This window comes from Coregonus lavaretus (assembly GCF_964263955.1).
Source record: "Coregonus lavaretus genome assembly, chromosome: 2".
Taxonomy (NCBI): domain Eukaryota; kingdom Metazoa; phylum Chordata; class Actinopteri; order Salmoniformes; family Salmonidae; genus Coregonus; species Coregonus lavaretus.
Window position 1 is genome coordinate 60,740,242 of NC_139989.1, and position 11,519 is coordinate 60,751,760.

General features: G+C 47.2%; 2 protein-coding genes across 4 annotated transcripts in view; one reads left to right on the top strand and one right to left on the bottom strand.

Moving 5' to 3' along the window:
- LOC311144224 (proton channel OTOP2-like) overlaps window positions 1-4,180 on the bottom strand; it is a gene marked incomplete at both ends in the record, with an annotated part of 38,311 nt that extends 34,131 nt beyond the window's left edge. The window contains one exon of the mRNA XM_084180230.1: window positions 4,137-4,180. Within this exon, the coding sequence (XP_084036356.1) occupies window positions 4,137-4,180 (44 nt within the window). The remainder of the gene's footprint in view (window positions 1-4,136) is intronic.
- The window catches only part of LOC311144234 (pre-mRNA splicing regulator USH1G-like), a gene marked incomplete at both ends in the record, with an annotated part of 34,708 nt that extends 27,537 nt beyond the window's left edge, over window positions 1-7,171 (top strand). The window contains 3 exons of one of the 3 annotated variants that reach the window (XM_084180240.1): window positions 4,605-5,016; window positions 5,521-5,565; window positions 6,338-7,171. In XM_084180240.1, the coding sequence (XP_084036366.1) occupies window positions 4,605-5,016; window positions 5,521-5,565; window positions 6,338-7,171 (1,291 nt within the window). Of the gene's footprint in view, window positions 1-4,604; window positions 5,062-5,514; window positions 5,566-6,337 lie in introns of all 3 variants that reach the window. The other 2 variants (XM_084180241.1, XM_084180239.1) reach the window with 2 other exon arrangements.
- Window positions 7,172-11,519: the final 4,348 nt, after the last annotated feature.

Below are 11,519 nucleotides of genomic sequence, written 5' to 3' on the forward strand. Positions count from 1 at the left end.
TATTCTGTCAAGGCGTGCTGTAGGTGCAGTGGCGGAATCAAACGCAGGACGCAGACGGATAATCCAACAGACTTGTATTAAGCCGAAACATGGCAAACGGACAACACTTGCCCGAAGGCGAAATACGCACGAAGGCGAAAAAGAAACAAAACAGCGCACAAACAGGTGCGTAAACTCCAGCGCAGTGGAGAGAAGCTCAACCGAGCGAAAACACGTCTGACACAATCAATAATACACAACACCTGACAAACACAACGGGAACTAAATAGGACACTAATGACACTAAATGAAAACAGGTGTGACAACACTCAGACAAAAGCAAACGAACATGAAACATACAACGGTGGCAGCTAGTATTCCGGAGACAACGAACGCCGAAGCCTGCCCGAACAAGGGAGAGAGGCAGCCTCGGCCGAAACCGTGACAACCTACCCCAATTTTCCAATAATATTCTTATCATGTTACTGAATGTATTCAGAGTATGTTCTGATTTCGTTATCAACAAATGCAGCGAAAAGTGCTGTAAATGTAAAAATAAATCACATAAAATCAACAGTGGATTCAGTCTTGTGTCAGGTGAACTGTTGTGTCCTCACCTTTAGTCTAATAATCGTCCCATAATCTCCAAACTGTTCCTTTTAATTGCTACCATGATTATGCGTTTCCATATTTCCTCTGAAGGAAACATTTAATTTAGCCCTATCCATATGTCACATCCTGGCTCTGGGACTCATTATGTTGAGCCAGGGTGTGTTCATTTCTATGTGTGTATTTCTATGTTGGTGTTCATTCTAGTTTGTTGTATTCTATGTTTGCCTGAGTGACTCCCAATCAGAGGCAACGAGTGTCAGCTGTTGGCTGGTTGTCTCTGATTGGGAGCCATATTTAAACTGTATGTTTTCCCTTTGTGGTTGTGGGTTTTTGTTCCGTGTTCGGTCATTGATACCGTGGACGTCACGAGTCGTTTCTTGTTTTGTTTCATGCTTTAACTAATTAAAGTCATGTTTGTTCATCACGCTGCGCCTTGGTCTACTCCTTACCTCGACCTTGACAGAAAAACCCACCATGCAACGACCAAGCAGCGTGTCCAGGGGCAGCCCTTGGGGTGGACATGGGAGGAAGCGCCGGGAAAGGCCCTGGCGAAAGAGGAGCAGCGTGTCCAGGAGCAGGCAGCCTGGACATGGGAGGAGATATTGGACGGTAAAGGGTCCTGGACTTGGGGGGAAATCCTGGCCGGGATGGATCGCCGGCCATGGAGTGAGACAGTGGAGAGGCGACGGAGAGAGGAGCAACGGCGTGATCAGGGTCGTCGTCGGACGGTCGTGAGGCAACCCCAGAAAATTTTTAGGGGGGGGCACACGGCATGGACGACGGGGCTGACGGAGGAGAAAAGGGGGCGGATCCAGAAGGCCACCAGGCCAGGGGTTCACCGCCCTGTACGTCCTGTGCGGATGCCTCACACAGAGTGTGTGAGGGTAGGCATTCAGCCAGGACGGGTGGTGGCCGCTCTTCACTCCAGGCCTCCTATCCGTCTCCACAGCCCGGTTCGGCCTGTCCCTGCTCCACGCACCAAGCCTACGGTGTGCGTCGCCAGCCCAGTCCGGCCTGTCTCTGCTCCACGCACCAAGCCTACGGTGTGCGTCGCCAGCCCAGTCCGGCCTGTCCCTGCTCCACGCACCAAGCCTACGGTGTGCGTCGACAGCCCAGCCCGGCCTGTTCCTGCTCCACGCACCAAGCCTACGGTGTGCGTCGCCAGCCCGACCCGGCCTGTTCCTGCCACTCGCACCAAACCTACGGTGCGCGTCGCCAGCCCGGTCCGGCCTGTTCCTGCCACCCGCACCAAGTCTACGGTGCGCGTCGCCAGCCCGACCCGGCCTGTTCCTGCCACTCGCACCAAACCTACGGTGCGCGTCGCCAGCCCGACCCGGCCTGTTCCTGCCACCCGCACCAAGTCTACGGTGCGCGTCGCCAGCCCGACCCGGCCTGTTCCTGCCACCCGCACCAAGTCTACGGTGCGCGTCGCCAGCCCGACCCGGCCTGTTCCTGCCACTCGCACCAAACCTACGGTGCGCGTCGCCAGCCCGGTCCGGCCTGTTCCTGCCACCCGCACCAAGTCTACGGTGCGCGTCGCCAGCCCGACCCGGCCTGTTCCTGCCACTCGCACCAAACCTACGGTGCGCGTCGCCAGCCCGGTCCGGCCTGTTCCTGCCACTCGCACTAAGCCAGGGGTGCGAGAAGTCAGCCTGGTAAGGCCCGTTCCTTCTCCACGCACCAAGCCAGGGGTGCGAGTCGTCAGCCTGGTAAGGCCTGTTCCTCCTCCACGCACCAAGCCAGGGGTGCGCGTCGTCAGCCTGGTAAGGCCCGTTCCTCCTCCACGCACCAAGCCAGGGGTGCGAGTCGACAGCCTGGTAAGGATCGCTCCTGTTAAGTCCAGTCCTGCTCCAGCCGGCGGGGCCAGACTGGACCAGGGGCACTATGGGGGGTGTATTGGAGGGTGGTGGTCAAGGCCGGAGCCAGAACCGCCGCCGAGGAGGTATGCCCGCCCAGCCCTCCCCTGGTTTGTTTAGTTGAGGCGCGGTCGCAGTCCGCGCCTTTAGGGGGGGGTACTGTCACACCCTGGCTCTGGGACTCATTATGTTGAGCCAGGGTGTGTTCATTTCTATGTGTGTATTTCTATGTTGGTGTTCATTCTAGTTTGTTGTATTCTTTGTTTGCCTGAGTGACTCCCAATCAGAGGCAACGAGTGTCAGCTGTTGGCTGGTTGTCTCTGATTGGGAGCCATATTTAAACTGTATGTTTTCCCTTTGTGGTTGTGGGTTTTTGTTCCGTGTTCGGTCATTGATACCGTGGACGTCACGTGTCGTTTCTTGTTTTGTTTCGTGCTTTAACTAATTAAAGTCATGTTTGTTCATCACGCTGCGCCTTGGTCTACTCCTTACCTCGACCTTGACACCATAGCCCTATCCATATAGGCCAATGCCCACGAGTGTAAGGGGTTTTAACTGACCTGGGTTAAATAAATAAAAATATACATTTAAAAAATAACCATGGATTAAAGTTTCTCCTGGCCCATAGACTACTTTCAGGGTGAGGAACCATCTAACATCAAGTTGTAAAATCCAGAATTTTCCCTTTAAGATCAGGAATAGGGTTAGTGAACCACCATCTGGAACCATTCCAAATCTGACAGCTGTTTATACACTGACTTTAAATAAAGAGGAACTTCCTGTTTAATATTTAAACCTCTGAAAGGATCAATTGAAGTACAATCTGGCGGTAAACAATATTTCACCTTTTATGTAATACCTGTAAAAAAAAAAACTCACAAAAAATCCCCCTTTCCTGGGAATAGAACTGAAATACCAATCACGTTGTGATATGTTATCAATGATTTATGGAATAAATTAGAACTGAAATCTGCCCCTCCCCCTAAACAAATATTAGTCAAGTTCAGTCATCTGTACTATCCCTACTCAGTTGGCATTCTGCCAGACAGCTCTAATGCTGCGTGACTGAAGGAATTCAGCATGACATCACCAGTCCAGGTAGGCACGCCACGGTAGTACGCTCCTGAATCAAGTGCCGCCCGACCGGCCCGGGCCTCCCCTGAAACAAGACACTGGTTAGTGTAGTGGTGTTGACAAGCCGATGGTCGTATTACAGGCCGACTGTAGTGTAGAGGTGTAGGCCCTAGTGGAGGCTGAGGTGCCCCTGGGGTCATGGTAGGCTGATGGTAGGGGAATGGAAAGCATGGAGCATGACTACTATGCCAGAGAAATCCTCTAAATGTAATGAGAGCAGGTCCAAACAGTGGCATTGTTCATCTCATAACTTGTGTATCTGCCATCTGTTGGGTGTCGTTGAGAACTAGTTTACTGTGTTGTTGCTGTTGTTGTTGCTGTTGTTGTTGTTGTTGTTGTTGTGGAGATTTACCAGTGCTAAAGGGTAGTGTGATGTAAGGTTATACATGATTTACGAAGACTCGATGAACAGCCCATCAGCTCAGTGCTGAAAATATGATAAAAAGATAATGGACTTTCTCACAAGGTCCCTGGTATGTTTAGGAGTATCTGGAGGGAAGCCAGAAGAGTGGGTTATCCTTCTCCTGGTTCATATTACTCACAGATAATGCTTACTGAATGCCTTTGGAACAGAACAGCATGACTTGTTGTAACAACATCATCACCTCTGTCTTGGCACGGGTCTTCGTTGGCACTGTAAAGTGTTTGTGATTTTTCAGTCTTGATATCGTTGCAAAATTGATGTTTCAAGTACAGATAAGAGTAGAGTAAAAAAAAAAGTTTTTTGTTTACTATACATTTTATAAAGAGCACGTATTTGTGGTGTATTAGATTTAGCTTGATATTTGCACTTTTGGGACTACTCCATTGGTTCTGGGGAAAAACTAAATCCAGCGCAGTTCAAGTATTTGAAATAATTGTACACAGTCCTATGTATTTGACCCAGGTCTATGCGTACGACATCCATATTAGGATGAAGACTTCCTAATATGGACTCCGTATGTGTGCTATATGCACGTTGCTTCTTTCAGCCTCTCTGGATCACAATTCTGGCTGATTTCTGTACTTCCTCTTGTTCTGCAGAGGCAACCCTGATAAGTGTGACATATGGGGGAACACACCTCTTCACCTGGCGGCTGCCAACGGCCACCACAACTGCCTGTCCTTCCTGGTGTCCTTCGGTGCCAACGTGTGGTGCCTAGACAACGACTACCACACGCCCCTCGACATGGCCGCCACCAAGAGCCACATGGACTGTGTCCGCTACCTGGACTCCATCGCTGCCAAGCAGTCGGCCCTCAACCCCAAGCTGGTGGGCAAGCTGAAGGAGCGGGCTTTCCGCGAGGCCGAGAAGAGGATTAAGGAGTGCGTGAAGCTGCAGCGGAAGCACCACAAGCGCATGGAGCGCGAGTTCCACAAAGAGGCGGCGTCGGAGCAGTCTGTGTCGGACGCCATGAGCTTCTCCAGCTACACAAGCAGCTCAGTGAGCCGCAAGCTGCACCACCTGAACACCGCCACTGTCAGTGTGCCATACTCTCAGGTCAGTACAAGCTGCACCACCTGAACACCGCCACTGTCAGTGTGCCATACTCTCAGGTCAGTACAAGCTGCACCACCTGAACACCGCCACTGTCAGTGTGCCATACTCTCAGGTCAGTACAAGCTGCACCACCTGAACACCGCCACTGTCAGTGTGCCATACTCTCAGGTCAGTACAAGCTGCACCACCTGAACACCGCCACTGTCAGTGTGCCATACTCTCAGGTCAGTACAAGCTGCACCACCTGAACACCGCCACTGTCAGTGTGCCATACTCTCAGGTCAGTACAAGCTGCACCACCTGAACACCGCCACTGTCAGTGTGCCATACTCTCAGGTCAGTACAAGCTGCACCACCTGAACACCGCCACTGTCAGTGTGCCATACTCTCAGGTCAGTACAAGCTGCACCACCTGAACACCGCCACTGTCAGTGTGCCATACTCTCAGGTCAGTACAAGCTGCACCACCTGAACACCGCCACTGTCAGTGTGCCATACTCTCAGGTCAGTACAAGCTGCACCACCTGAACACCGCCACTGTCAGTGTGCCATACTCTCAGGTCAGTACAGTACAGCCTAAATCCAGCTATTTATGCCTTTTGAATATTTATTGAAAGGGACATTCCACTCCAAAACCAATGTTTGTCAGATGTTTTCAGACCTCAAAAATAGTCCAATGTCAAGATGAGTGCACATCCCACGCCATTGGTTGTGTATCTCCAGCTACATGATGCCTCAACCTAAATGAATGAATGGGAAAGATGAGCACAGCAAATCTGGAAATAATATGGTGCTTATCTTTTCCCTTCATTTAGGATTGTAGTACAAAGCTGCATCTACAAAATGAATGACCTGGGATGTGGACTTATCTCAAGTTTGAAAGACGACAAATGTTTAATATTGGAGTGTAATGTCCCTTTCATTTTCAACATGGTGTACATAATTATAGATTGCACATAACTGTCATTGTATCCTCTCCTTTCTCCACTAATGGGAAATGTTGATGTTCCATCTGCTGTGCATGTGAAATTATACAGCAGCAGACATAACAGATAGAGAGTTTCACATGCACAACAGTTGGAACATCAACATTTCCCATTAGTGGAGAAAGGAGAGGATACAATGACAGTTATGTGCAATCTATAATTATGTACACCATGTTGAAAATGAAAGGGACATTACACTCCAATATTAAACATTTGTCAACTGTTAAACTTGAGATGTGTGCTGCTGTATAACTAGTGGTTGAAGCCTGTGTTGTTCTTTGTCCCTGCAGGCTACTCTTCACGCCACAACCCGAGGCAAGACCAAGATCCAGAAGAGGCTGGAGAAGAGGAAGCAGGGGGGCGGGACCTTCAAGATCTACGAGGACGGTAGGAAGAGCGTGCGCTCCCTCTCTGGCCTCCAGCTGGGCAACGATGTCATGTTCCTTAAACAGGGAACCTACGTCGGCCCTCGGGACCGCACAGGGCGCCGCGGCAACCTCCGAGACATATTCCACGGAGACGCCAACGACGACGCCATCTCTCGTGCCATCAGCGAGCCGGACTTGTCTTACCGGCCCGACGTGGAATACTCTGAGGTCAGCACCGACTCGGGCCACGACTCCCTCTTCAACCGGCCCGGTCTGGGAACCATGGTGTTCCGACGCAACTACATCAGCGGCGGCCTGTTCGGCATCGGCGGGCGCGACGAGGGGAGCCTCAGTGGAGGAACCGAACGGGCTGGCAGCGCCAACGTGCGGCTGCACAGCCGGCTGCGGCGTTCGCCTAGCCTGGATGATGGGGGGGACAGCATCGGCAGTGCCCGCAGCCTCCAGGAAAGGAACCGCCAGGAGCTTCCTTGGGACGAGGTGGAGCTGGGGCTGGATGATGACTGCGAGGCCGTGACTAGCCCATTGGAGGTGTTCCTGGCCGCGCAGACCATGGGCGAGTTCCTCACCGTTTTTAGGCGTGAGAAGATTGACCTGGAGGCGCTGCTGCTGTGCTCGGACCAGGACCTTAAGAGCATCCACATCCCCCTAGGGCCCAGGAAGAAAATCCTGGACGCCTGCAAGAGACGCCTGGAGACCCTTGAGGACCCTGACTGCATCGAGGACACCCCGCTGTGAATGGTGACTGATGCTTTTGGATCTGAAGATGCTGTGTAGGTACTGTATACCTCCACTACTGTGATGTTCACCTACAGAGTAAACCTAACCTACAGAGTAAACCTAACCTACAGAGCAAACCTAACCTACAGAGTAAACCTAATCTACAGAGCAAACCTAACCTACAGAGTAAACCTAACCTACAGAGCAAACCTAACCTACAGAGCAAACCTAACCTACAGAGTAAACCTAATCTACAGAGCAAACCTAACCTACAGAGTAAACCTAACCTACAGAGCAAACCTAACCTACAGAGCAAACCTAACCTACAGAGTAAACCTAATCTACAGAGCAAACCTAACCTACAGAGTAAACCTAACCTACAGAGCAAACCTAACCTACAGATTAATCCTAACCTACAGATGAATCCTAACCTACAGAGTAAATCTAACCTACAGAGTACATCTGAGTGTGTAGAGGAGAACAGGGCCAACTGTAACAGTTTGGGGATTTTTCACTGGGACATGTTAATATTGTCGGCACTCTCCCCTACACATAGTTATGAAGGTAGGCGTCTAGTTTTTTCTTTGGTTGATGATAATAGTAACAATCCGGTATATAATTAATTCCTGTCTGTCTCTGCAAATATGGCATTGCCATTCTTCTGGAGACCACTAGGTGGACACACTGTATAGGTCAAGCAGAATGCTCTTCCAACCTTAAAGGTGGAGCATTGTTGCTTAGTCTTGTCAGGACTAATGTCTCGTGGGTGTTTGTTGTAGTATATGCAATATTCAGAGACTTTACAGCTACAACATAAATAGCGGTTTGTTGTAGTGTATGCAATATTCCGAGACAGTCTGACTCTATACGATTATGTAAGGACATTCAGAGAAATGTTCTAATTTCATACCCTGGGTCACCCTGTGACTAGTTAGGCAGAAAGGAGGACATTGTCAAGACAAAAATCTCAAGTAAAATACAGAAACCTGAGCTTTCTTTGGACTTTATAAATGAAGGAGAAGAGCTGAAGAAATCTGAATGGTATTTTGGATCATTGCAGCATCATTAGAGTGAGTTCTAGAAGTCCACTGCACTGCATTGTTGACCGTTTTAATGAACTAAATGACACTGTTGACCGTTTTATTGAACTAAAATACACTGTTGACCGTTTTAATGAACAAAAATACACTGTTGACCGTTTTAATGAACTAAATGACACTGTTGACCGTTTTATTGAACTAAAATACACTGTTGACCGTTTTAATGAACTAAAATACACTGTTGACCGTTTTAATGAACTAAACGACACTGTTGACCGTTTTAATATACTAAAAGACACTGTTGACCGTTTTAATGAACTAAACGACACTGTTGACCTTTTAATATACTAAAAGACACTGTTCTCAGAACAGAGGACCGTGTTGCTTCCGTGAAGGACAGAGAGCTATGGCATGCCATCTTTTGGAGCATTGCGCCACCATACGCAGTCAGCAAAAGACTGCCTGGATCTGTATCTACAGAACACATTGTTGATGTGCAGCAGTGTTCTTGTATCTACAGAACACAGTGTTGATGTGCAGCATTGTTCTTGTATCTACAGAACACAGTGTTGATGTGCAGCAGTGTTCTTGTATCTACAGAACACAGTGTTGATGTGCATCAGTGTTCTTGTATGCCATGTGGCACAGTACAGAGAGAGGAACAAGGAGGTGTGGCCTGCCCCCCTCCAACACCTCTCTGTCTGAGCCCAATACGTTGGCCCCTGTGGGGCTTGTTAGGTACCAGACCACCATCCCCTGAGCCTGTGCTCCTGGTGCCAGTGCATTTGTTAAGGACATGATTTTTACATACATGAGCATATGGTTAATTGTTTGTATTTGTTTATTAATCCATTAGACGTAGGCTGGGATTCAATACAAGGCACTTTTTAGCGCAGTGCACCATAACAGGTTTTTAAAGGTAATTTACTCTTTAGCCGGCATGCGCAGCTTTTACAATGAATGCGATCTCCGTGAACATCTGGGAAAATGCCTTTAAAAAGCACATTGTCAGCTGTATAGTGCGTGCTATAACGCGCCTTGCACGGAATCCTGGCCAAAGTCTCAAATCCATAGTTTTGTATAGATACTTCCATTGTTGACGTTGATGGTGATAATGTAGCGAATTTGTAGGGTGAGTCACAGTCAGTCTGCCTCTCCAATTCGCTACAATATTATAATTATCTGTGCATTACCAGTTCTATGCTATTAAGGCATTTGTTTTACCCGTTGATTGGTTTGGCCCGGGTCATTCAGCTTGCTATGCATTGTTCCATTTTGTACCAGTACATTTGTTTACACACAGTATGCCAGGTCAAACCACTTTCAGTTTGGTTCACTGATAAAGGAGGCCAATTGCTTTTTTTCATTGACGGTTGACGCTATGAGAGAATGGTAGAATAAACTTGTATTGAGTGGATTATTTAATGTTTCGATGGGTAAAACTCACACATAATTAAATCCATTGTCATAGATATTTTGATGAGGATTTTATGATACAGTATGTAGATGTCCAGAGTATAGGCCTACCCCCATGAGGTTTTGAATTACAATGTTGTCATATCATGTTGATCACATCATTAAGGATGTTACACTACACTATGGAAGTTTAGTTACTAATTGTTTACGTCAAATTTTGGCTTGAAGGTTGGCTGTATGCTTATACATGTTTGGTATGATGCTAAAGTAACTATCCAGTGAAATCTCACTTTTAAAAGTTTGTATTCTGTTAACTCATACCCAGATAATGTTGTTGAATCATCCTATTCTCGTATTTGTGGCTAAAGCATAAATTGGAGAAAAAGAAAAACACTTGAAAAACGCCACCTCAAACTTGTATCTCAAACAGACAGTTTAAAAAATGCTTGCTATTTCCTCATAGAGGATGATGTCATCCTCCTGAGGAGGATGAGCTGGCCAATCAGCGGTCTACTAGCGTTCATATGTTTAATGACCAGTATAAGCCCACACCATTCTATTGTTGGGGTGCGGCCGCACCATTCCAACACAGAAACGCTGCTTTTTAACATATTTAATTAAGACAATTTGGGAAGGATAACTATATTCACTCATATTGTAATTCATTATAGGTCCTATTTCTTAGAAATCTGGAAACACTGGATATTTACTTTAATCAATTTCATGAAACTACACAAGTTTTGAATTTTAGGCAAATAATATGTTATGCTTTTTCTCATGGTTATGTGGACATGTGCCTCTTTCTGTCCAATGATGTAATTTCTGGACACTATTTCTGTCCATTTAGGTTAATGGACACATTTTGTCTGAAGAGCACCCCTAAAGGCTAAAAGTTCTCTATCGCCTCTTTAACCATCATTGTAGTCTTCAGTCTGTACTGGATGTCTCTGTGGTATGTACTGTATGTCTCTGTGGTATGTACTGTATGTCTCTGTGGTATGTACTGGATGTCTCTGTGGTATGTACTGGGTGTCTCTGTGGTATGTACTGGGTGTCGCTGTGGTATGTACTGGGTGTGTGTGGTATGTACTGGATGTCTCTGTGGTATGTACTGTATGAAAAATGTATGCACTCACTAACTGTAAGTCTCTCTGGATAAGAGCGTCTGCTAAATGACTAAAATGTAAAATGTAAATGTACTGGATCTGTTCTGATAATGTGACGAAGTCTTCCCAATATACTGTATGTGTCATTGGTTTTAGTGGTTGATTTTATCAGATGCACTTGAAACCTAAACAATGTTCACATTGAATGCCTCATTTTTTAAAAGGTTTAAACAGTGTTTTTTGCATAATAAACAAATATACTAATATGTCCTTCTCTGCATTGTATGTGAAGCTGCAACAGACATGACTCTGACTGTGGCAGGCCGCTCTAGGGTCTAGGATCAGCTTCCCCTACTACAATCCTAACCTTAACCATTAGTGGGGGAGCGACTAGGAGCAACTTCACCCTGCACCCGACAGGCCTGGGAGGAATTCTCATTAACTTAGTCACCCTGCATCCCGATTCTCTGTCCTTTCCCCACGAAGTGTGCAATGGTGCATTCCTCATGAGTGTAAATGCATTTTCACAAAATTAATTATGCCAACCCTCAGTTTTAAATCCATGAAGGGAAATGAACTAGAGCACACTTCCAGAAAAAGGAAAATTGGGCCAGATGTAGGAAGAGGGATAGGGGAAACAATGGGGGAGTCAGAGTTTATGGGTCATTTAAGTAAACTGATACTCAGAGGCCAAAGATTGTTCCCACTGATTAATGTGCACGGTAGGTAAGGACTGTTTTGTCAATCAAGGATATTATTGAGTCATTTTTCAAGTATGCATTAAATTAGAACTAACTGGATCAC